Source organism: Haliotis cracherodii, unplaced genomic scaffold (genome assembly GCF_022045235.1).
Source record: "Haliotis cracherodii isolate W230 unplaced genomic scaffold, xgHalCrac1.p SCAF_22, whole genome shotgun sequence".
Taxonomy (NCBI): Eukaryota; Metazoa; Mollusca; class Gastropoda; order Lepetellida; family Haliotidae; genus Haliotis; species Haliotis cracherodii.
The window spans coordinates 11,227,865-11,254,761 of NW_027266278.1; the positions used below are offsets into that span (position 1 = coordinate 11,227,865).

The 26,897-nt window shown below is 40.8% G+C and overlaps 2 protein-coding genes across 5 annotated transcripts in view; one reads left to right on the forward strand and one right to left on the reverse strand.

Annotated features, from left to right (window-relative positions):
- Nucleotides 1–12,043, forward strand: part of LOC139471484 (uncharacterized) — a 31,663-nt gene extending 19,620 nt beyond the window's left edge. The window contains exons 7-10 of the mRNA XM_071253840.1: nucleotides 3,499–3,540; nucleotides 6,886–10,142; nucleotides 10,225–11,421; nucleotides 11,666–12,043. Coding sequence (XP_071109941.1) covers nucleotides 3,499–3,540; nucleotides 6,886–10,142; nucleotides 10,225–11,421; nucleotides 11,666–12,043 — 4,874 coding nt within the window. The remainder of the gene's footprint in view (nucleotides 1–3,498; nucleotides 3,541–6,885; nucleotides 10,143–10,224; nucleotides 11,422–11,665) is intronic.
- An 8,015-nt stretch (nucleotides 12,044–20,058) lies between these two features.
- Nucleotides 20,059–26,897, reverse strand: part of LOC139471163 (NAD kinase-like) — a 50,654-nt gene continuing 43,815 nt past the window's right edge. For 3 of the 4 annotated variants that reach the window (XM_071253436.1, XM_071253439.1, XM_071253437.1), the window contains 6 exons: nucleotides 25,423–25,525; nucleotides 23,302–23,423; nucleotides 22,510–22,609; nucleotides 22,233–22,390; nucleotides 20,817–20,899; nucleotides 20,059–20,597 (listed from right to left, as the gene is read on the reverse strand). In XM_071253436.1, the coding sequence (XP_071109537.1) occupies nucleotides 20,414–20,597; nucleotides 20,817–20,899; nucleotides 22,233–22,390; nucleotides 22,510–22,609; nucleotides 23,302–23,423; nucleotides 25,423–25,525 (750 nt within the window). In that variant the 3' untranslated portion in view covers nucleotides 20,059–20,413. The remainder of the gene's footprint in view (nucleotides 20,598–20,816; nucleotides 20,900–22,232; nucleotides 22,391–22,509; nucleotides 22,610–23,301; nucleotides 23,424–25,422; nucleotides 25,526–26,897) is intronic. The other variant, XM_071253438.1, reaches the window with a different exon arrangement.

The following is a 26,897-nucleotide window of genomic DNA, read 5'->3' on the forward strand; positions in this document are numbered from 1 at the left end:
TGTTAAGGAGTCAGCCTTACCACTGTCCATGTTCCGTATGGACCCATCATTGAAGAAACAACATGGCCACCAGATGGCGCACGCACGGACCTCAATTGGGATTTACACCCTGTAATGGGACTAGCCACTCAACAACATGACCTCCATCTGGAGGGCTAGACATTTTGGGCAGACTATCTTGCCATCAACACGTTATTGGAGAAAAGAGCCATACATATACTCCAGGAGAAGGACGTCAGCAAGGGCTTTTATTCTCCAGTATTCCTCGTACCAAAGAAGAATGCCACATAAATGAGGATACTCATCGACCTCAAGATCCCAAACAAGGACTTTTTTCATACCTCCAAGATGGTTGATGTCTCTCACCCTACCAGCTCCCGAACACCACCTGTTCACAGACGCGTTGGATTCACGTTGATCGATCCTGATCATGTCAAATACTGTGTTTTCTCGTCCAGACTCGATTATTTACAGACCGCCGTCATATAGCTGGAATATTGCTGTGTGCGGCGTTAAACAACAAACTAACATGGACGACAGTTCAGGGTTTATGGACCGAGACGGAATCCACTCTACACATAAATTGCAGAGAGATGTAACCAATCGATTATGCTCTCCAGACTTGGAAAGATCGCCTCATCAAATCATCCGCCCTGATTGCCACAGACAACACGACAGTGGTGACCTACATTCAGAAGCAAGGCAGAAGTCCACCTCGCTGACGACGGAAATTACTCAGCTATATGCCTTGGCCGACTCATTTAGCTGCAGGATGGAACTGAACCATATTCCAGGCAAACTGAACATACTAGCGGATAGCCTATCCCGGAGAGGGAGGATTGTACTCACAGAGTGGACTCTTCACCTAGGCTGTTTTACCTGGATAACCTACGTTTGAGATACCCCACATCTGGACCTCTTCATGACCTGCTTTAACTATCAAATTCGGGTTAATGTCAGCCTGGTCCCAGATCCGAGAGCTCTCCAGATAGATGCACCATCCATGGATAGGACAGGACTGTTCGCCTACACATCCCTCCATGGTCTCTCCTAGACAAGGTCATACAGAAGTTTGAAGTGACAGATTGCACAGTCATCCTCATCGCTCCAACTCCAAGCAGGACATGGTATCCCAGACTTCTATCTCTCCTGGTGGACGAGCCACTCACTCTTTCACCCCACAAAGATCTCCTGTGTCAGCCCAGGTTAAGCCTATTTTACTCCAATCATCCCAGCCTCCATCTCACTCCCTGGAAAGTATCTCTCAGAGAATGCAGGCCTCTGGGATCTCTCAAGCTGGCTCTACTGCAGTCACAAGATCATGGAGATCGTTATTCACCCAACTTTATGACAACAGATGGAACAAATTCGTCCAGTGGAGACACAGATGTGGTCTAACTAATGTCATATTGGACATTCCCATGGTAGCGAATTTCCTTTTACACTTGATCTGGTTTTCGTTCAGTTCTCCAACACTACAGGCTTTCAATGGGCAATCATCCTATCTTAAACAGACTCATTCGTTCTTTTCGGTTTATGTTCTTCGTACCTTTCCCAAAATGGAAGCTGTCAGTCGTGTTTTCAGCTCTACTAACAGACCCACTTGAACCTCTGGCCTCTGCTTCTTAATCCATAAAGCTAAGAAAGCTGCCTTTCTATTAGGCATGGCTACGGCTGCTAGGGTCTCAGAGCTGCACACACTGGATTACTCAAGTCTCCCTCATATCCCTACTGGTCTTCTGTCACCTAACGCTCTCTCCTAAAATTCGTAGCTAAGAACCAAGCTGCTGTACTTGGCCCCTTGGGTCACAGACATCACACCATTTCTGCACTCGGAACTACGGTGGATCATCCTGACCGTCTTATGTGCCCCATAAGAGCTCTCAAAATCTATCTTGCACGTACGGATCCCCATCGCTAACGTCAGAAAAGATAATACATATCATGCAAGACTCGTCCTGAACAAAGCCACAATAGCCTCAAGTTATTGTCAGGCCTCCCATCTTCTGTCCATGAAATCAGAGTCTCAAGTCTTGTCTCACCGACAAGATTACTTGGATTCTAACCTGCACTGCCAGAGTGAGGCACCTAATCGCCAGCACACAAAGTCAGTGATCTAACCAACTCAGCCACCGAGGCTTCCACAAAATTCAAAGTCCAACGACTGGTAGTCTATATCACAAACTTTTTGTACCCCTCTGACAAGTGTTAATTGGCACGGTTCCCATGGCCGAAAGCTATGAACACACAATGTCAATTAGAAAGTGATCGAATGTAACAAATGTCATATTTGGGATAACACTTTCTCAGTAAGGATCAGATTCTCGTTCTTTCAGGGGTTGAGTCCTGGAACCCAAACTGCTAGAGTGAGGCACCTAATCGCCAGCACACAAAGTCAGCAATCTAACCCTCTTTGTGTACCACTTTGACAAGTGTTGCGATTGAAGATGTAAATAGAAATTTACAGTATGTAATGAAACATTTTCAAGAGAAAAACGAACGCAAGAATCGATGTTTGCTCCATAAATGACCATTTGTAAATATTTTGCCCTGTCAAAGGAAGTCAACAGTTTGTCTACGGGCTGGACACTTTTGATAAAGGGAGACAGTTTTCGGGATGTTACTCTTGTATGACAATAGTCCCATCAAAATCTTATGTTCACTGCAATGAAAATATCACTGTCCTTATCTTTAGTGAACTCACTCTTTCACACTGAAGAATATTATAAAACAAGTAAGATTGCTTTGGACCTTGCCTTGAACTTTAATATTTGTTACATTTTTCACGACCCATGACACAATTTTTGAATGTTCTAAAATGGATTACTTGTTTGCTGTGTAATTGTGAGTTCCAAATGGGTACTGTAATAAGGCCTTCTTGTTGTCATGGCATAACACATATATCATACATGTGTTACCTTACACTAAAGCACGTGGTTCAAAATTAATATAAGAGGCATCTAATGTACCCTTAAGAATTTCACAAGATACAGTAGGCGTATTTCCTGATCATCGTTCCATCATACTTCGTTTAAGGAACACCAAGCTGGCTGGATGGAACTTAAGTTTTGGAACTTTTAATAATAAGGAAACAAACATTGATAATGATTCATAACGGCATGGTCTCAGTTACTCTTGGGTGTAGATGAACACATCACCAACACATCATATCTTTGATCGAGTGCATCCATTTGAAATTGGTTATGTTGACTAATCCCGTAAAATGTGATATCAAATGTTTCATCAAATCAGTAGACATTCCTGTTTATTTAGTAGAATTAAATCCGACAATGGTGATAATTCCAAACAGGACAATTTAGTCTGTAAGTACTAAATGGTTCATCTAGTTCAGTTGATTAGAAGACCTACAGGTACAATTTCAGGAATGAATTAGCATAACCCTCTTTATGGACTCTTTGTTACATCAAGTCGTTATAAAAGATGAAGAGCATTTCTGTTTATTTATCAGAATAAAATTGTACAACCTTTTTGTTGCAGACAACGGCAGTACTGGACATTCGGAACTGGACAATCTAATCAGTAAGTACTGAAATGTTTCATCTGTGCAAACCCAAGTTAGTTAGTTCAGTGGATTGGAAGACCTACAGGTACACTTTTAGAAATGAATTAGCCACCACTACTTAATGGATGCTTGGTGGTAACAAACTGATTGATACTGTGGCGTACAGAAGAAACTGCTTCCAAAGTTAAACTGGACAGATTACCCACAATCGGCAAATATATGATACCTTGAACATGACCAGACAGCCATGAGATGAGAAAGGATATAAAATCTTCTGATCCGTTTGATTCATGATATATCCAGTCTCTGTAGATACTTCCCTCCCAACTAAGTATCTGTTTATGTGCATTTGTGATATCTGCTAAGGCTTGGGGTTCTTTCAATTTTAAGCTCACCTGACTTAACGTCAAGTGACGTTATGTCATACCCTGCTTGTCTGGCATTGGTCTTCTCAGAAACCACAGGACCAATGAAATTGAAGTTCACATGCGCTATCCCACCAATAACAAACCTGCATTTGTTGACGGGGATGAAATGGCCTTCAGTTGGACATCATTTTTCAAGATGTATTTCATATTTGACATCAAATTTTGTTCAAATCAGTGTGACATTGCTTCTAGTTTGTTTACTGAATCGATACGTTCTGCTCCTCTGCATGTTCTTGGGTAGAAGGCAGTGCGGACGATCATTACAATACTATACACCAGGCTGCTGCTGATCAGCCTGCTAAGGATTGCGTTGAGACGGACAAGCAGGATCAACGAGCTGCATTGACGCTCCCACTCTCAAAATCCGCACTCTCGCTCTCAGAATCGATGCTCACGCTCTCAGGATCAGGGTTCGCATTCGAGGCGAATCTCTCGCTCACCTCCCCGATCAACAGACAGAGACTTGCAGTTACGTCGGACTGCTTTGGCTGCTGATCGTCTTAAGGGTTTCACAGTGCGTTTGTCGAGTTGCTCCAATATCACCCTCCCTCTATGTTTGGTATTGTTGGACATTTTTGCAAACCTTGACAAAGTTTTCTCCTCGTTTCGTTGACTACATGATTGTCTAGAAGTTCCTTGCTTCGCCCTTGAGGATGCTGACACGCATTGCATGTCGGCAATTGTTACTTTCCCGGAATTTGACAGTGATGTCTCCACACTTTGTTTTCGGAGGATCAAGACCTTCTGCATTAGATATAAGGGTGCATTGTACATTGCCACTTGTGTCGACTATTTTGTCTACAACAGAAGTTCTTTCCACCTCCATCTCCCATCATTAACGAGAGGATGCGAGGTGCGGTCCTTCTTAGTATAATTGACGATCACAGCAGCTCACCTTTATGATCATAAGTGGACAGCCATCGAGAACTATTGTCACACTTGCGACATTACCACTAGGTTTCACCTCAACAGATCGCTGATCATCTACATCACCTGCAATCTACACATAAGCTTAAGGGCTACACATTGAACATCTACTTTGCAGCTATCAGCTCCCTGATCGCCATGATTTTATGTGCTAAAGTCTCCACTGTTGCGGAAATCAAATCGATCTTTGGCTCCTACAAACTGGCTCCTACAATCCTTGGGATTTCGGCCTCCTTGAAAGTCTGACATCGAGTGATTATGTGTCACTGACTGACAAAGAGTTTGAACAGATCACACAGACTGTCTTCATCTTGGTCTTGGCTACTGCAGCTTGCGTTAGCAAGATACATGCTTTGGATGTCTCCATGATCCAGTTTAAACATTCCGGAGCTAGGCGGATGGAGAGACCCGAAGAGACGCTTCATTTCGCTGTGGTAATGTCCCGTACCATGATCTCTTTTTGGCTTTGTTCCATCAAACTCCAGGCCTATACATTAGCTGGGTTGGCTTCACTGGAAACGTCCAACTCACATGAGAGTCGAGCAGTTGCTTCCACCATGGCCTTAACACAGCAATTACACCCTCATGGAAGGGTGGTTCTGGAAATCTGATACAGCTTTTGCCTGACATTACCTCTGGAACATTTCTGTCACTGACGTCGAGGGTATCCACAAGTTCAATCCTCTGGTTTTGGTGTAACAACAGTTACTGTCACATCCCAACCAAAGCAGATAGAGACATCACATGAGCTTGATCCTGACCTCTTGCTTACGAATGTATATGCATATTAAATCTGTAAATATTAGCTTTGGTGCTGTGTGTTGTGTGTTTTTGTAATGTTTGTCTTTTCCCGGAAAGAGAAACTTCAACTTCGAATTTGCGGCAAGGTGCGGCCATTCCTAAAAGGAGAACGGTGTCCAAGACCTTTATTCTGCTCACATCTGCCTTGAATATTTGTGACGTAGGGTTGATGTGCGACCTGTTTGATGAATCGATAACGGCCCAGGGTGGATTTTAAGTCGTTGGCTCGTTTGCCAGTGAGGTTACAGCTACGCGATCGAATTATATGAACAATGACATACGTCTAAACACGTTTGGCATGTATCCCCAATCTCATGCCGTTTCGTTAGCGATCGTAGCAATGGTTGATTGTGTGTTTTCCCGCTCACGAGTTCATGTCTTTCCTCATGTATCTCCTGGTTGTAGTCTATACAGGCTAGGGGATGTGCGGTCCACCCGTCCAACCGTCCAACCATAGGATAAATGCATAGCGCGAGATGGGATAAGCTTAATAGTTTGGAAATTTTAGTATAGATTGTATATTTATATATTTATCTCACACGTGATATGCACACCTGACCATCCCCGCATCTCAGTTCAGAGTCTGATAGCTCTACGAAAGATAATGATTTGCCACAGAGATACATGTTGTCAGATCATAGAAGGTTACCATGCAAGGACCAGGAAATTGACTATGTCGTTGGTCGTCACCATACGGATGCTGGGTTGTGTTCGGGTGAATGTTTTGTTTTAGAACCTGGAAACATTGTTCAAGCACGTTTCCACATAGGATCAAAGGAGAAGTGCATTGTGTGAGATTGGACTTCAATATACAATTTAAACTAAAAGTTCATATTACAATCTAAGAGAGTTGACATATTGTGTTGCTGGTTTTGTATGCAATGTACCACCTTTCTCTGAAAAGGCATATTATACCACAATGGTACTTTGTATTTATGTTTTCTCACCATTATGTGGTTAAATGTTATCAAATTAGATACTTTGTTGTTTCTCAAAAAAATGATATTATACAGCGTTAGGCATCAAAATATTTCTAAGTGAGTTACAAATGTTGTATGCTGCAACTTTTAAATAATTCATACAATGCCATTCATTGTTGCAGAAACTTGGCTGAAATGTGAGAGTTGTTACATATATGTTTCACTACTTTCATTCTCAATATTAGACAAGAACTATTTGAATACTGGCACTGACATTTTACTGCAGGTGATGCAAGGAATCTCACCATTCAGGAGGATTCAAGAAAGCATGTATCTACAAAAGCAGAGATGTCTGCATACATACTAATACAACAGAAGGGATCTGTCTTCATTAAAGGAAAGTCAGGCTCTGGGAAATCAACACTTGGTCGCAAGATTTTAGCAAGAATATCAAGAGAAAAACGCCGGCTGCCAATCGTGCTTTCATCATGGAATGACTGGAATCTGATTCCTAAGGTAAATCACGAGAACCACGATAGGGACAATGTTGCTGGACAGAAGAAGTATGTGGTGTTAATCGATAATATATTTGGATCAAGTAGTCTGGTTGACTCATATGTAGATAGCTGGGTCCAGCTGTTTGACCGAATTTGGCAAAACGTGGTATCAGGTCATGTATGGCTTGTCATTACCTCCAGACCTGAAATATGTTCACAGTGTGATGAAAAAATAGGGAAGTACCAGCTCATGAAAACTATTCAGTGCATGGTTCTAGATGAAGAAAAATATGATCTCACACGGGAAGAAAAACTTCAAATGGTAGAAAAGATATGTGGAGATAAATGCTTTTCACATTATCAACGTGAGACAATTGTTGGAATGCAGACTGTCCTCGGGTTTCCCCAGTGTTGCACGTTCTTTGCATCAAGCAAGGAAGCACAAGCAAAGGGTGTGGAGTTCTTCAGAAAGCCCCAGGAATTCGTCCTGGAGGAAATTGATAGAATGCATGAAAATGATGGCATGGGTTACCTTGTGCTCCTTCTCATTTTGATGAAAGATGGCTGCCTCAGTTCAGACCATCTGAAACTCAATACATATAAAACAGAACTGAAGCCCTTGGCTGAAGACCTAAAAGAATGTTGTAACAAGCATTTTGATATCACAGCTGCAAGCATTAAGTCAAAGATAAAGGATTTCCTTGGGGTGTACTTAGTCAAAACAAGAAACGGCTACCAGTTCCAGCATCAATCTATACATGAGGTTGCATTTATCAGTATTTCCAAACAGGAACCTGAAATTGCCATGAAGCATTGCCCACCAAAGATGTTGGTGGAATTGATGCACACACATCAGATGAACAAGAATGAGACAGTTGTTATCCTACCCCCAGAAAGTTTCCATGTGTTAGCTGACCGCATCACGGATCATCTTCTGTCAGAAAGTTACAGTGTCATACTGGATCATCCTTCACTACGTCATGAGGAATTTGTGAAGCTTCTGACTAAAAGATGGCGGGAAACAAACATGTTAACTAAAGTTATACAGACAAAACATGAGACGAAAGATGTCACCGTCTCCGGTCCCTCTATTTTGAGACATGGATATTGTCATTTTAAGTCACTTACCCTTTTCCACTATACTTCCCTTATCTCTGATGTCATTTTACAGAGGTTGACGCTACTCCTGAATGACATACTGTCTGATGTGTGCAAAGAAGTTGATGCAATCGAACTGCTGGCACCTGCTCTGTATATCCAGGATAACCAGCTAGTGCGAGAGCTGCTAGATAAGTGTAAGACACTTCCATCTGATTGTTTCCTAGCACTGTGTGTTTCACCAGCAATTGATCAAGCTATCAAGGAACGTTTGACACAGAAATTCAATGCTAGAGATATACCACAACCGCACAATGTACTCCTTGTCACTGTGTTAGTTGGAAATAAGTACTTAGTGGAATATATACTACACCATATTAAAGGAGATAAGAATATTGTGTCATTGTGTCAGAACATATTACAGTTTTCAAGCAGGAAGTGGTCAAGCAGTTTACTAAACACTTGTCAAAATCCCATCACAATGTGTGAAATCTTACACATGTTGATTGCTTTGATACCTGCCAACCCCCCTCTTCAAGGTATCACTGATGTAGATGGTAATACACTCCTGCATCTGGCAGTTCAGACAGAAAACATTCACTACACAAAAATGTTCTTAGAAGAACAACATGTCCCGCATCTTCCATTGGATCCAAATTGCACACAATGGGTGAATAAATTAGGACGTAGTCCCATACACCTAGCAGCAGAAAGTGGAAGTAGTGAGACAGTGAAACTACTTCTAGACAAAGGGGCTGATGTATCTACACAGGATGATGATGGTAAGACTCCCCTACACATGGCAGCACCAAGAGGAAGTAGTGAGACAGTGAAACTACTCCTAGACCATGGGGCTGATGTATCTACACAAGATAAAGATAGTAAGACTCCCTTACACCTGGCAGCAACGAGTGGAAGTAGTGAGACAGTGAAACTACTCCTAGCCCAGGGGGCTCATGTATCTACAAAAGATAGAAATGGTGATGCTCCTCTACACATGGCAGCACCAAGAGGAAGTAGTGAGACAGTGAAACTACTCCTAAACAAGGGGGCTGATGTATCTACACAAGATATATTTCGTAAGACTCCTCTACACCTGGCAGTAGAGTGTGGAAGTAGTGAGACGGTGAAACTACTCCTAGAGAGGGGGGCTGATGTATCTACACAAGATGATGATGGTAAGGCTCCTCTACACCTGGCAGCAAAGAGTGGAAGAAGTGAGACAGTTAAACTACTCCTAGACAAGGGGGCTGATGTATCTGCACAAGATGGATATCGTAGGACTCCTCTATACATGGCAGCAATGAGTGGAAGTAGTGAGACGGTGAAATTACTCCTAGACAAGGGGGCTGATGTATCTACACAAGATAAAGAAAGTAAGACTCCTCTATACATGGCAGCAAAGAGTGGAAGAAGTGAGACAGTTAAACTACTCCTAGACAAGGGGGCTGATGTATCTGCACAAGATGTATATGGTAGGACTCCGATATACATGGCAGCAAAGATTGGAAGTAGTGAGACGGTGAAACTACTCCTAAACAAGGGGGCTGATGTATCTACACAAGATATATTTCGTAAGACTCCTCTACACCTGGCAGTAGAGAGTGGAAGTAGTGAGACGGTGAAACTACTCCTAGAGAGGGGGGCTGATGTATCTACACAAGATGATGATGGTAAGGCTCCTCTACACCTGGCAGCAAAGAGTGGAAGAAGTGAGACAGTTAAACTACTCCTAGACAAGGGGGCTGATGTATCTGCACAAGATGGATATCGTAGGACTCCTCTATACATGGCAGCAATGAGTGGAAGTAGTGAGACGGTGAAATTACTCCTAGACAAGGGGGATGATGTATCTACACAAGATAAAGAAAGTAAGACTCCTCTATACATGGCAGCAAAGAGTGGAAGAAGTGAGACAGTTAAACTACTCCTAGACAAGGGGGCTGATGTATCTGCACAAGATGTATATCGTAGGACTCCGATATACATGGCAGCAAAGATTGGAAGTAGTGAAACTACTCCTAAACAAGGGGGCTGATGTATCTACACACGATAAACATGGTGCTACTCCACTACACCTGGCAGCAACGAGTGGAAGTAGCGAGACAGTAAAATTACTCCTAGACAAGGTGGCTAATGTATCTACACAAGATAAACAGCGTGCTACTCCTCTACACCTGGCAGTAGAGAGTGGAAGTAGTGAGACAGTGAAACTACTCCTAAACAAGGGGGCTGATGTATCTACACAAGATATATTTCGTAAGACTCCTCTACACCTGGCAGTAGAGAGTGGAAGTAGTGAGACGGTGAAACTACTCCTAGAGAGGGGGGCTGATGTATCTACACAAGATGATGATGGTAAGGCTCCTCTACACCTGGCAGCAAAGAGTGGAAGAAGTGAGACAGTTAAACTACTCCTAGACAAGGGGGCTGATGTATCTGCACAAGATGGATATCGTAGGACTCCTCTATACATGGCAGCAATGAGTGGAAGTAGTGAGACGGTGAAATTACTCCTAGACAAGGGGGCTGATGTATCTACACAAGATAAAGAAAGTAAGACTCCTCTATACATGGCAGCAAAGAGTGGAAGAAGTGAGACAGTTAAACTACTCCTAGACAAGGGGGCTGATGTATCTGCACAAGATGTATATCGTATGACTCCGATATACATGGCAGCAAAGATTGGAAGTAGTGAGACGGTGAAACTACTCCTAAACAAGGGGGCTGATTTATCTACACAAGATATATTTCGTAAGACTCCTCTACACCTGGCAGTAGAGAGTGGAAGTAGTGAGACGGTGAAACTACTCCTAGAGAGGGGGGCTGATGTATCTACACAAGATGTATATGGTAAGACTCTTCTACACCTGGCAGCAATGTATGGAAGTAGTGAGACAGTTAAACTACTCCTAGACAAGGGGGCTGATCTATCTACACAAGATATAAGTGGTAAGACTCCTCTACACCTGGCAGCAATGTATGGAAGTAGTGAGACAGTGAAACTACTCCTAGACAAGGGGGCTGATGTATCTACACAAGATAAAGAAAGTAAGACTCCTCTACACCTGGCAGCAACAAGTGTAAGAAGCGAGACAGTGAAACTACTCCTAGACAAGGGGGCTGATGTATCTACACAAGATAAAGATGGTAAGACTCCTCTTCACCTGGCAGTAGAGAGTGGAAGTAGTGAGACGGTGAAACTACTCCTAAACAAGGGGGCGGATGTATCTACACGAGATATACATGGTAAGAATCCTCTACACCTGGCAGAAGGGAGTGGAAGTAGTGAGACACTGAAACTACTCCTAGACAAGGGGGCTGATGTATCTACACAAGATGGATATCGTAAGACTCCTCAACACCTTGCAGCCAAGAGTCGAAGTAGCAAGACATATAGGTAGTGCGACTCCTCTACACTTCGCAGTTGGGAGTGGAAGTAGTGAGACAGTGAAAATACGCCTAGACAAGGTGGCTGATGTATCTACACAAGATCAAGATGGTAAGACTCCTGTACACGTGGCAGCAACGAGTGGAAGTAGTGAGACAGTGAAACTTTTCCTAGACAAGGGGGCTGATGTATCTACACAAGATAAAGATAGTAAGACTCCCCTACACCTGGCAGCAAAGAGTGGAAGTAGTGAGACAGTGAAACTACTCCTAGCCCAGGGGGCTGATGTATCTACAAAAGATAGAAATGGTGATGCTCCCCTACACCTGGCAGCAAAGAGTGGAAGTAGTGAGACAGTGAAACTACTCCTAGACCATGGGCTGATGTATCTGCACAAGATGGATATCATAAGACTCCCCTACACCTGGCAGCAACGAGTGGAAGTAGTGAGACAGTGAAACTATTCCTAGCCCAGGGGGCTCATGTATCTACAAAAGATAGAAATGGTGATGCTCCTCTACACCTGGCAGCAAAGAGTGGAAGTAGTGAGATAGTGAAACTACTCCTAGACCAGGGGGCTGATGTATCTACACAAGATGGATATCATAAGACTCCTCTACACCTGGCAGTAGAGAGTGAAAGTAGTGAGACAGTGAAACTATTCCTAGACAAGGGAGTGGAGTATCTGCTCAAGATAAAGATGGTGATACTCCTCTTCACCTGGCAGTAGAGAGAAGAAATTGTGACACAGTGAAACTACTCCTAGAAAATGGTGCAAATATATCTACACAAAACAATAATGGCCTCACTTCACTACAACTAGCAAAAATACCCGGGGGAAATAGTAAGATACTGCAAGTGCTCCTTGACCATAGTGCCGAGAGTGGAAGTACTGAGCTATGAAATTGTTTAACCAAAGACAAGAACATGTACAATTGATGATACACTGACTGCATGAATACAGGGAGCAAGTTGCTCTTCCCAGAAACCGTCAAGAGTCCACCAGTCACTCATTTTACTCTCCCTGCAAGGGAGATAACTGCTGAACCTCCCCTACCCCGGACAACAGCCCCACTCATGCTTGTTACTCACATTCCAATGATTGCTTGGCTTACCCACGATGAGAGCGGGCATATCACAATTGTCAGTGACCAGCACAGTGAGAAATTTACTGATACCAATCAACACAATATGGAAAATCCTTCTTGACGAAATCTGCATCAGACAATTTAACATTTACGACTAAATTAATAAAATATGTGAGATCATAATGACATGTCTATGACTCCAATGATTTATCAAATATATTAACACTTGTCATAACTGTATATACTATATTGGCAACACTGTGAGATGATAAATAGCAGCGACATGTGGTCTTACCACTATTTGATAGTGTTTCAGAAGCACCTGCTAAAGGTATATAGTCGGAATCGGAGAATAGGCTGTTTATGGCAGATTGTACGTATGGTTTTGGAAAGGGGTTTACCACGGTTATTTTTTCTGTCAGATGCTAATTTTGTATATAATCTTTTCAATTTCTATTTTATGATAATATTACAATTTTACATATACAGCAATGAACAAAGACAACTTATCATCAATAGTGTTAACATGATTAACCACAGGACATTCGGATATACCGGCATATGCAAATCTACCGTTGGAGATGTATCTGTTCAAGATTTGGAGTGTTTGCATTTTATGTAGCTTGTCTTTTATTGATTATCATATAAATTGATAGTTCCCGTTTCCGTGGATTAAACACGAAAAAATTCAAAGTTATGATTGACGTGTATGTTGGGTCAGCGTGTATTTTTGTCTTGGAATACAGTAAAACACGTCATGAAATCATGAAGAAGATATGTGTCGTTCATTAGGATGAGGAACAAGAATGTATTGGCCTATACATTTGAGTGTCATGACCTATGTACATTTTTAATTGCTAACATTAATGATATTTTCTGTGCATGCCCTATGAATTGAAGTGGTAATCACTCACTTGACACTGTTTGTAGCGCCTAGACATTATTCCTCCCTTGGCAGTCATCTAAATATACATTTTATCATCTGCTTAAATTATTCACTCATTGTTTTGAAATGTATAACTTTTTGCAAAGTTTACAGACAGTAGACACAGGGCTTTGTGTGACGGACAGGTGTGTGTTGGTTACTGATGTCACACACTGGGCTTTGTGTGACAGACATGTTGGACTCGTTTTAATTTGTGGAAAGTATTTGAAGCATGGTGTCAGCTCTAACATGTCCAAAATGTTAAAGTCAATTAATAGTAATGTTAAGTCATGTGTCAGAAGTAATAACCTGTTGTCAAACAAATTTCAACGTAATTTAGGTGTTAGACAACGTTGCCTTTTAAGCCCCTTCTTATTGCATTAATTCACCAATGAAATTGTACACACAATAGAACAGGAGCAGTTGTCTGGAGTACAGTTACATCCTGATATTATGCACGTTTTATTATTGCTCGTTGCAGATGATTTGATTTTAATTTCAGGCACTATTAGGGGATTACAGAAGATCTTAGATAATTATTGTGTGGACTGGAGAGTATGTCAGTTAGTATGGAGAAAACTAAAGTTGTAGTTTTTCCTAAAGGTGGGCGGCTGAATAAAAGTGAAAAATGGTATCTGAATGGACAACTTGTGGAAGTCATACAAGGGTATACATATTTAGGTTTGTTTTTAGCAGCAGGACACAAGCCTTAAGCAACATAGCAGTTCAAGCTAAAATGGTACTAATCAACCTATTAAAAAGCATTAATTGTTTATACCATTATTTTCCAAAATTTCCTTTCAGATTGTTTGACTCAAGATATCACTTATGTTACTGTATGGGTCAGAATATGGGCATTCCATAAAATGGAAGTTGAGAAAGTTCATTTATATGCGTGTAAATGGTTACTGAATGTTTAACAATGTACATCAAGTGGTGCGGTATTAGGTGAATGTGGCAGATTCTTTTTACATATAAATGCAATGATGAGAGCTGTTATATATTGGCTTCGTTTAATGTGTATGCCGGGTACCAGCTTACCTGTTTATATGTTCTATTTATACAATAGTCAAGGAAAGAAGAATTGCGTTACTAATATCAGAACAACGTTATTTTCTCTCGGATTCGGTCATGTTTGGTATGCACAGGTATTTACTTTGATGTTATTGCAACATTTGAAAGACAATTCAACAAATATGGCACTGAAGTTTATGTTATTCTCAAATGTCCTTCTATTCTCATTTTATGTTAACGTTGAAGTGTAAAGATTACCGGTAGTTGTATTGTGTAACCGTAAGTAAATTCCGATCATGTATGTCAAGGTTTGGTGCAGTGCACACTGGCGGGAAATAGAAACTGGTAGAAAACTTAACATCCCTCGAAAAGAAAGATTTTGCAAACTATGTTAATTTGGCCTAATAGAAGATGAGTTTCATTTCTTGCTATTGTGCCCTTCATGTAGCTTTCTTATTAAGGTAGCTAGAGGCATGCATGATTCAATTTTCTAGTTGCACTGGATGGTTGTATTTCCCCAAAGGGAAGTGATGTAATTAAACCAGATCTTATAACTTTCTTATTAAAGTAGCCAGAGGCATGTATGTTTCAATTTTTTAGTTGCACTGGATTGTTGTATTCTCCAAAGGGAAATGATGTACTTAAACCAGTACTTATGACTTTCTTATTAAGGTAGCTGGAGACATTGAGTTGTCATTTTCCTAGTTGCACTTTATTGTTGTTGTCTTAACCAACTAGAAATGATGTAATTCAAACGAAAGTCCTTACACCTTTGTAATAAAGGACGCTGTTGCCAAGTTGTACTGCTTTAAGAATGTATTTCGTGCAAAATCCAGAAGAGATGTCATTAAACCAGACGTGCTTACCAAATGTTATTAGGACAGCTGGAGGCTGAGGACTAAGTTGTACTGATTGGTCAGACTGGACAAAACATTTCTACAGCTACATGTATGTATCTATGGGGACCTTCTGTTAGCCCCCCCACACCATTTGTCACTTATCCACTGTATATCTCCATTCTATAATGATATATACCCTGCACCCATTTGCTGATAAATGTTCATCCTGAGACCAATTTGAATGGCACAAAGATGAAATTAGACATCCGACCAAATACCTCTCATGTGACATTTATTGTCGAGTAAGAGATGCAGGAAGACGCAGGTATATACAGAATGGAGATATAATATACTGGATCATTGAGTGTGCTGTGACCCCATTTCTGGCTATTCAGGAAATGGTGGGAAATGGACTGCTTCTGTTGTTACATGTAAAGCAGAACCCTTCCTAGTTACTTTTAGTCTATGATAACTAGCCCTCCCATACTCAGCTGTCTCTGTAGCCTCTACGTAATGTACACTGACTTTGCATCACAAATATCACAACTAAGAGTTGGTTATTGTGTAGTCTTTTATTGTTTCTCTTGATAAATAAAATATTTCATAAAAATACAAACACGTGTTGACATTGTATATTAATCAATTCAAAACATGATTTATATATTACAAACATCAGTATGAATATGAATAACTGATCATTTCTACAGGACAGTTGGACAGGTAAGAATTAATTGAAGAAGAAATGTTGCCATCCACGGGACAAAAGGCAGACAGCTACGTCAGACACAGTGTTGGATGGTAAAGGTATCGGGTATATAATCGCAAGTGTTAACTCTTGCAGTACTGTTGTAACACTGACGGATACATTTCCCTACAATATCCCCTTACCAATGAGCCTGTGTAATAACGAACACACCATTCCCTCAACATGACACATTGGCAGTGTACTCAGTTTCACACGGACAGTTGGATAGATGACAATGGTGGCAAGGGTAAACGAGTGAGTGAGTCGGGTTAAACGCTGCTTTGAACAATATCTTAGTTATATCAGAGATTACTGTTGAAGAATCATTCAAATGACACAGGACGTTTACAGTGAACACGGATATGGTGCGGACAGGCCAATGGCCACAAAGGGGTCCTATTAGACAACCTGTGCACATGACAATTCACTTGAAATAGAACATCAATATGAGAATTGTTGCCATTAATTGCATGCTAAAGGAATAGTTCATGATGGACCGTGGACCTGGTCCACGCAGAGATTAGACACCATATGTCATCATTTCATAGAGATACAATATTAAATGACGATATTACATTAATCCAGTGACTAGAATAACTTGCCTTATGATTAATGTTTGCATCCATATTGAGTTTATTACGAGAGTAGGTTTTACACCACTTTTAGCATTATAACAACAATATGACAGCAGTGGAAATGGGCTTACATAGAGTTATCTTTTGAGCACATATGTAATAAGTATTATTTAATAAAATCAAGTGATTGATGTTTCTGGAGGACTGACTGTCAGTAAACACCACAATTCCACAAGTTGGGATTTCAATTTTTGACGCCACAAAGGTTTAGGTTTTTGAATGTTAACAACTTCAGCTGCTGATTAGAATGCCTTACTTTAGTCTCAAGTCGAGAAATACAGATGCCAAGCACATGGCTAGCTAGGGGTAATTAGAGTTATCTGCCCATTTGCTACTACTGGTCTTACAACTACAAGTATTTGTTAAAGATGTCTGCTGACTACTCTTTATTTAACAGGTTAATTTAGAAGCCGTGGGTTACAGAAACTACCTATATGCCTGTACATGTGGATAGCATAGAGAAACGTTTCACGCAGAATGCAGGAAGACTGATCATGTGATTGGAAACCTATGGTCTGATAAAAAAAACTCATTGGAAAACAGCGAGTGACAATGTTCATATTAGTATTGCAAAAAGATTCTGCTCTTGGCTTAATGTCTCGGCATTTCTTTTAACTTTAACACATATAAATTTCTCAGCTGGTGAAACATACAACACACATATATGATTAACAACAGCAGGTGCACGGTAAAGACACAATGTGGAGGTGATTAAATAAATTACTCTCCTGTTTTGGTTTTCAATTTACAACATGGACATACTTTCTTTGTGTATTTCCAGGGTTTGCATTACTTGCTGTATAGATAAACAATCATAATTGAACAATTAAAAATACTTTTCATATTTTTCCTGCAAAGTATTTTCGTAACTACCATTTTCACCTACCAGTTGATTGATATTTGAAGGGAGGTAACTCCTCACATCGTCATTTAAAGAACCACTTAAAACTGCATGTTTGCTTGAATTCATTTCTTATATGTTATGCTGCCTGTCACCTCTCGCGATTTAGGCTGGGACATTTCACAATGTTAAGCTCGCATGAGCAATCGTTACATCAGCTCGTAATATACTCGAACTTCACTCCTTATGTGCTCGTGATCACAATTGTGGTTGGATCATGTGACATCATGCCTTGCTCGTGTTATATATGTGTTGTCCTCGGTAATGTTCGAAGGAAGCTTGTGTATGTCATACCACACTCGTAGCGACATCGTGCTGTAATTGACCTGACATAAACACGACTTTTTCATGATAGACACCATATGAGTAGGTCTTCACGATAGACACAAAGTGAGTTTGATTCATGAGAGCACAACACATTATAATTTTCATGGGGAAGAGCAAACGAGTATGATATGGGAAACGTGCATAATTCAAGTTAGCTACGGTGAACCTAGAGTTCACTACGATAATCAAGTGTTGAATACGAGCTTATCCAAGTCCGCTACGATATAGTCACGGTGGGATGACTGTGTGGGTTGCATCACCCACCCCAGTTTGGAGATTACGCACAACCACACCAACAGAACTAGGACCAGGTCCAGGTCCAGGTCCAGACACAGTCCCTCAGGACTCAGGGAGAAGGGTAAGGACTCTCTATGCGGGTCCACCAGAGGGAAGTTCTAGAACCCTGTCCTGGTCTCTCATGTCAGCTCCTACAGCAAGGTGTCCTTGCAGCGGACTTGACTTGACAAGATGGCAGCCGCAACATGCGGTCTTATTCTGGTTGCAGTTTAGTCGTGTTGACATCGTGATAAACTCATAGAGATCGTGTTAATGTCGTGATAAGGTTGTAAGTATCGCGTACTCAACTCGTACGAAACTAGTCTATATCGTGCCAACATCAGTATAATTCAGAAATCACATTTCTACTTAACATCGTACTAAACTTTTAGTAACCTTGTGATGTGCTTGTATGACATCGTGCTAGTGGCATGTGAACTTCATTCACACATACAATTTTATAACCAGTACAATCACACATCGTGATATACCGCGGTGATCATTACCAAACTGGGCAGGTAGTTACTATATCACCATACAGTAATAAAAACACTTAAAACTCAACAATGCAGTATAAGTATAAAAGCAGCTGTAGTCCAGTCTTTTTCTTTAAGTAAAATAAATTATTAATGTGCCTTGCTATTGGAAATATTACAGTTTTCAGGAATGTTAAGTGGTCACCGGAAAGGGATAACATCATCTGTTTCCATGACAACAAAACTGCTTCGCCGAGAGAATTATGAAACATCAAGTAACACAAAGCTATTGACATATATATTAATGATGTATGAACAATTAACGGGATAATTAAACTAAATCATTCTGTCCAGACAGACACAATGAATAACGATATCTCCCTTCATCACCTTCTCAGCCATTTAAAACATTTTAAACTACATATCTGACATATATACAAATGCCAATTGACCACAGTGTCAATACAACAGCAGAAACACACCCTTTGCATGAGACTGTGTATACACATTTAATATACCAGATAACGGCGCCAATGGAAAAGGTCAATGTGACCCAGTTGTCCCTCTCACCTTCCCGATCAAGCTGGTATTATTGCACTCCAGTCCTGTGTATAAAACTCAATATTGCCTTCTCATAGACCTGTCATGTGATCATATAGAATTATAAAAGATGACTCCATTCCAAAGTTTCATCTCTATCAAAAACAGATGTGATTGTATTCCTTATAGGGAAACATGAGCTAGCTCGAGTTTTGAGGACAGGACACTGAGTACCGGAACACCAAGACACCAAGATACCATAGCATCTGGACACCTAGATACCAGGGCATCTTGATTCTAGATACCAGGGCATCTGGACACCTAGATACCAGCACATCTTGACACTTAGATACCAGACATTCAGACAGATGTGCACACAAACACCTGGATGCCTAGATGCCAGCACATCTTGACACTTAGATACCAGACATTCAGACAGATGTGCACACAGACACCTGGATGCTTAGATACCAGCACATCTTGACACTAAGATACCAGACATTCAGACAGATGTGCACACAGACACCTGGACGCCTAGATACCAGCACATCTTGACACTTAGATACCAGACATTCAGACAGATGTGCACACAGACACCTGGACGCCTAGATACCAGCACATCTTGACACTTAGATACCAGACATTCAGACAGATGTGCACACAGACACCTGGACGCCTAGATACCAGGGCATCTGGACACCTAGATACCAGCACATCTTGACACTTAGATACCAGACATTCAGACACATGTGCACACAGACACCTGCACACCTAGATAGTCTTGATCTCACACATCTTCACCTCCTGCCAAATCCAAATAACCATTTATGAATCTGGAGGTACATAGAAGCTGTCTAATCATGGTGTCTTGTTAATCACAGCCTTGACCTTGCACTTGACGTGGTCAGTTATACAGTTCAGATGATCTTCAGCAGTGAACACAGTTGACACAACACCAATCTCACGGTGTCGTGGTCAGTGAGTCAGGGTCTATAAAAGCACATTTATGACGTATATTTCCTGCTAGAATTTACTTGTAGGCTCGTTACACAAACACCTTGGTCAGTTACTGTCAGGGTCCAAGATAACGGAGTCCAGACTGGTGGTGCTGGGTAATGAAGGTAACGTCTTCTGTTGCCGCCGTACGTTCCAGTGGAGACAGTCAGCGAGACCATCAAACCAATCGTCTATTTGGTCCTTGGCACACACCGAGGGAACTGGGTACATCGCCGTGGTGATACGTAGCCTAGAAGTGAGGGGCAGTAAGTTATAGTATACATGGTTATACAGTTTACACACCGAGGGAATCGGGTACATCGCTGTGGTTATACGTAGCCGGCAAATGAGGTACAGTTAGTGGATAATACTCATAAATGTTCTTTCAACTAAACATTTCACATTGTTACAGGTCATACTTTAAAACAAAGTGAAACCTACGATAGACAACATCTAAACCTCTACTCACGTGTCTCCTTGCTGTATTTCCTGTCTGTTCCGGCCATCAAAGGACACCCAGGCATTGTTCCGCGCATCCGGAGACACCATGATCTGAACAAGCAAACACATACGCTACACAAGCATGTGGAGGTTCATACGGACAAGAAGATAAAGATATTTCTAAAGACAAGTTAGATCTGACAATTACTGTATTTCACTTTCACATTTGCAACTTGTTTTGTTTCTTTACCATATTCCAGCTCTATGACAGGAGTCTGTTATAATCAAGGCAGGACCAGGCTATCCAGTGGTTGATATTATGCTATTTGGGTTTGATGAAAAGCTAAAAAACATGTCACGACACCTGACCACATGATCCATTCAGTCGCCTTTAACGACAAGTTGCAGTGGACCATTTTGTAACTGCAATCCAGAATACTCCCTACGGAGTTGAGAATGTAAATGAATAATCACTGAAAGCCTTGTGCGATGTCAGTGCACTATTGAAACATTCTCGGAAGACATTTTGTCATAAGAAACTTCTAGCCTTAAGAGATAATTTCCTACGACTCTAATCACAGTATAACTTTCTGGGCTGGAGTTATCCCCCTTTATCTGAAGGTGTTGATGTGATGTGTTTCTTCATATGACAGCAACGACGCATATGATCCAAGAACTTGTGCCCATCTCCACAGACATAATACTGCGTCAATGAACATCACAAGAGCTTCATTTGGACATTTAAAAGACCACTGTATGACCTCACAACAGACATAATGCTGGGTCAATTGACTGCAACTGCAGACAATCTTATGACATTCACAAAACCATCACAGGACAATCACTAGACCTTCACAAAGCCCTCACAAGACCATCAGTAGACTTCCACAAAACCCTCACAAGACAATCACTAGACTTCACAAGACCATCCCTAGGCCTTCACAAAGCCCTCACAAGACCATCACTAGACTCACTAAACCATCAGTAGACTTCATCTGGCCATAACTAGACTTCACCAGACTTTCACAAAACCCTCACCAGACCATCACCAGACTTACCAGACCATCACTAGACTTCACAAGACCATCACTAGACTTCACAAGACCATCCCTAGACCTTCACAAAGCCCTCACAAGACCATCCCTAGACCTTCACAAAGCCCTTACAAGACCATCACTAGACTCACCAAACCATCAGTTGATTTCAACTGGCCATAACTAGACTTCCCCAGACCATCACTACACTTCACCAGACCTTCACAAAAAAATCACCAGACCTCCACAAAACCTTCACCAGACCATCACTACACTTCACACAAGACCAATAGAAGACTTCACCAGACTATATCCAAGGACTTTCACAAAGCCCTAACCAGACTTCAGGCTGTTTGCACAATACCTCCAGGTGACCATCACCCTTCTAATAGTCATATAACTGTACTCACTTTGATTTCCACGCCGGCTGGGACGACAACGGGCCTGAATGAGAGTGAGTGCGGGCAGATGGGTGTGATGAGGATGCAGGGGACGTTGGGATGGATCATGGATGCCCCTGCCGCCACCGCATACGCAGTGCTGCCCGTCGGCGTGGAGATGATCAAGCCTGAAACAGGATTCGCAGAGTTTGGTTTTGGACACATTCAAACAGTCAAGCCATGGGTTCTGAAAGTCCAACTGTCAACGATGGTCAAGGTGGTCATAATGGTCATAATTCTCACTCACCGTCCCCCTGTACTGACGTGACAAGTCGACTCTCTATATACAGGTCTATATTGCACAAGTATGGGGAAGGCCCTCGGTCTATCACTACTTCATTCAGCACCTGAAACAGAAACTTCACCATCAACACTGTATCATTGTGTTTGTTTTTGTTTGTTTGTTGTTGAAAACCGCACTCAGCAATATTGCAGCCAAATGATACCGGGCTGTAAATAATCATTTATCATCCAGACTGGCTTTCACAGAAGATATGGCTTGTGTGAGATCAAGCGATATCTACATTGTGGATATCGCTGCAATGAAATTGCATCACAATGCTTTCCTGACCATCGTGACGTCATTGGTTACCATGACGTCACAATCAAATGACATCATTAATGGCTCTGCTACTGAAGCTATGAGCAGTACTTTTAACACTGCATATTACTGTCTTCAAACTGAAAAAGTAGGAAGAATGATGTTGGATGAAAAATAAAATCTCCAAGGAGTGTCTTTTGATATCAAATATATCAACACCCGTTGATGTATTTGATATCAAAAGACACTCGGGGAGATTCTCTATGTCTAGGCCAGCCGAAGCAGTGATCGATATTGTGAGTAACAAGTCTTTGAAGTACCATGACGATAATTAATTTGGTCACCTCTTTCGACCAGCCTATGGGGACATTTTCTAACACAGAATCAGTATGGGGTCTGCATCATTAACAGCCAATCAGAACCAACTGGCTCTAAACTCATACGGAACAAACTCAGTCATCAGTCATCAATCAGATGGCAATAGGTACATGTACTTACTAATATATGGGCGGTCCCACATTTCTTGTCTATATTTTTTACATGAGGTATTCTGGAGCACTCGGAACCCTGATTACATACAACACATTTGAGGCGGTATCGCAACAGCAGAGAAGCATCCCCTGAAACAACAAAAACATCACATCCTGAATGACACAGAATGGTTTTATGCTGGCAGCCATAATTTGATGTCTTAAACAAACCGGCCCATCTAACCCTCCAAGTTTCAGGCTTCTACGTTTTGGAGAAGAATATTTTAGAAGAATATTTTTATTAAATCAAAGATGGCTGCCATATTGAAATTGAGATTCCTGAATGACTGAGAATGGAAATCAAATATGGCTCCCAGCATAAAAACAATCATATATACTGCGTCAACAATCAACCTCCTTTAGCCATTTTCTATTCTTCATTGACGTGATTAACAATTATAAACATGATAAAGGGAAGTTCCAACAAATATTAAACTAATTTTCTTTTCAATAGTAAATATCTGAACCTTATTCATATGAATTTGCTAAATAAATACAAAAATAAATTCATAAGTAAACTCTTTGCGTTTTGATTCTACGCAAAGTAACTTGTGATCATAATTTTTACAAGAACTAGATGAAAGGTGAAAATGCAGCACGGCTTATGACTGGTGCCAACTGTGTGCATCTTCACTAGTAAGTAGTTTCTATCTTGGCTTGTAATATGAGAATGCTAAAAAACAATATGTACTGTCAGATTTCAGCAATTTGTGTTAATGTTTCCATATCACCAAGAAACAATGTCTACATATCTTAATTACCTTGTAAAACACTGGTGACTTCTTTCCCAAACACTCAGAAACAATGTCTGCATATCATACCTTGTAAAACACTGTTGACTTCTTTCCCTATCACTCAGAAACAATGTCTGCATATTGTACCTTGTAAAACACTGTTGACTTCTTTCCCTATCACTCAGAAACTATGTCTGCATATTGTACCTTGTAAAACACTGGTGACTTCTTTCCCTATCCTTCAGAAACAATGTCTATATATCGTACCTCGTAAAACACTGGTGACTTCTTTCCCTATCACTCACAAACAATGTCTATATATCGTACCTTGTGAAACACTGGTGACTTCTTTCCCTATCACTCACAAACAATGTCTATATATCGTACCTTGTAAAACACTGGTGACTTCTTTCCCTATCACTCACAAACAATGTCTATATATCGTACCATGTAAAACACTGGTGACTTCATTCCCTATCACTCACAAACAATGTCTATATATCGTACCTTGTAAAACACTGGTGACTTCTTTCCCTATCACTCAGAAACAATGTCTATATATCGTACCTTGTAAAACACTGGTGACTTCTTTCCCGATCACTCAGAAACAATGTCTATATATCATACCTTGAAAAAACAGTAGTGACTTCTTTCCCTATCACTCAGAAACAATGTCTATATATCGTACCTCGTAAAACACTGGTGACTTCTTTCCCTATCACTCACAAACAATGTCTATATATCGTACCTTGTAAAACACTGGTGACTTCTTTCCTTATCACTCACAAACAATGTCTATATATCGTACCTTGTAAAACACTGGTGACTTCTTTCCTTATCACTCAGAAACAATGTCTATATATCGTACCTTGTAAAACACTGGTGACTTCTTTCCCATCACTCAGAAACAATGTCTATATATCATACCTTGTAAAACACTGGTGACTTCTTTCCCTATCACTCAGAAACTATGTCTTCATATCTTAATTACCTTGTAAAACACTAGTGACCTGTTTCCCTATCACTCAGAAACAATGTCTATATATCGTACCTTGTAAAACACTGGTGACTTCTTTCCCGATCACTCACAAACAATGTCTATATGTCGTACCTTGTAAAACACTGGTGACTTCTTTCCCTATCACTCAGAAACAATGTCTATATATCGTACCTTATAAAACACTGGTGACTTCTTTCCCTATCACTCAGAAACAATGTCTATATATCGTACCTTGTAAAACACTGTTGACTTCTTTCCCTACCACTCAGAAACAATGTCTATATATCATACCTTGTAAAACAGTGGTGACTTCTTTCCGTATCACTCAGAAACTATGTCTTCATATCTTAATTACCTTGTAAAACACTGGTGACTTGTTCCTGGAAGTTGCAGAAGTGGAATGGAGTGAGGAAGCCGAGGGATCCCATGTTGAAGGCCATCACAGGAGGAACACTTTGCTGGGGAGACAACCACACACTACACACAGCACTCGACATCATAATAACTAAATCACATCATGTACGACTTCATATTGGCAGGTGTCTCGTTAGATCAAGGGGAGGTAATTTCCACAAACAGAACTTATAAGGCACAGACAAGCCAACCTGAAGTCCATGTTCACCCAAATCCTGACAACTACAACTACTTTTTTTCAAATGGATTTTAAATCAACTTTTCGAATGGATTTGATTGTTGTCCATGGAGTTGGGTGTGGTCTTACACCGAATTTTGTAATATTCAAGTAAGCAAGGATAAGAATTTATGGATGAACAACTTGTTTATTACAATTAAGAGCGACGTTTCGGTGTAGATTCTAATACCATTATCAAGTAAGTGACCCCAGAACTCTACTGGACCACCTGAATTCCCAAAACCCACGAATGCAGTTCACCATGGAGGAAGAAACCAATCGAAAGCTCGTACAGAAAGATAATAACGACAAACTCCAGACCACTGTTTATGGGCAACCTACTCACACAGATCAATACATACACTATGCCTCCAACCATCCACCTCAAGTCAAGAAAGGAATTGTTTCAACCCTAGCAAGACAGGCTCACAACATCTGTCATTTGCTTGATAACGGTGTTAGAACCTACACCGAAACGTCGCTCGTCGTTGTTCATCCAAGAAGTTGTTCATCCATAAATTCTTATCCTTACTTAGTACTCCAACTTTTAAATGCCTATCAAAGGAAATATTCCAGTAATATCACGGGGGACACCAGAAATGTCTGCACATTATAACCATTTGGGGATTCCAACTTGGAGCAAACGAGACATAGTCAGGAAGCCCAATTATCTACAGTCACGACTGCGGTCCACTTTCAATGAAGTTTCCATGTACTTTACAGACAACACATGTAATTATTCCTCAACATTGTCTTGATGATGTGGAAGAAAATTTACAAAGTCTTCCCTTTGATGTACGCAATTTTGGGGAAGAAAAAATAAACTGACAATTAAAGATAACATTTGAAAAATAAAGTCACAAACCTCTGTAGCTCACCAAATGAAGTAACAATAGTGTCTTTGTTTAAAGTTCAGTTGGAATTCTGTGAATAGGTTTTAGAAACCACAGCTTGAGAATCATTTCTGCAGGTGAGCTAAATGGAAGGAAGGAAGGAAGGAGGGAGGGAGGGAGTCTCACATCTCTTAGAATCACCCTTCAGATCGGTTTATAGAGAATACTACACTCATTCTCGTTAGATACCATTTGTTTTAAATGAGTGGACTTTCTAAGGTATGTGACAGTGCGAAAGCGAGTTTTAAAAAATTGTATCAAACTAGAATGAGTGAGGTATTTTATTTATTAACCATGTAAAATATG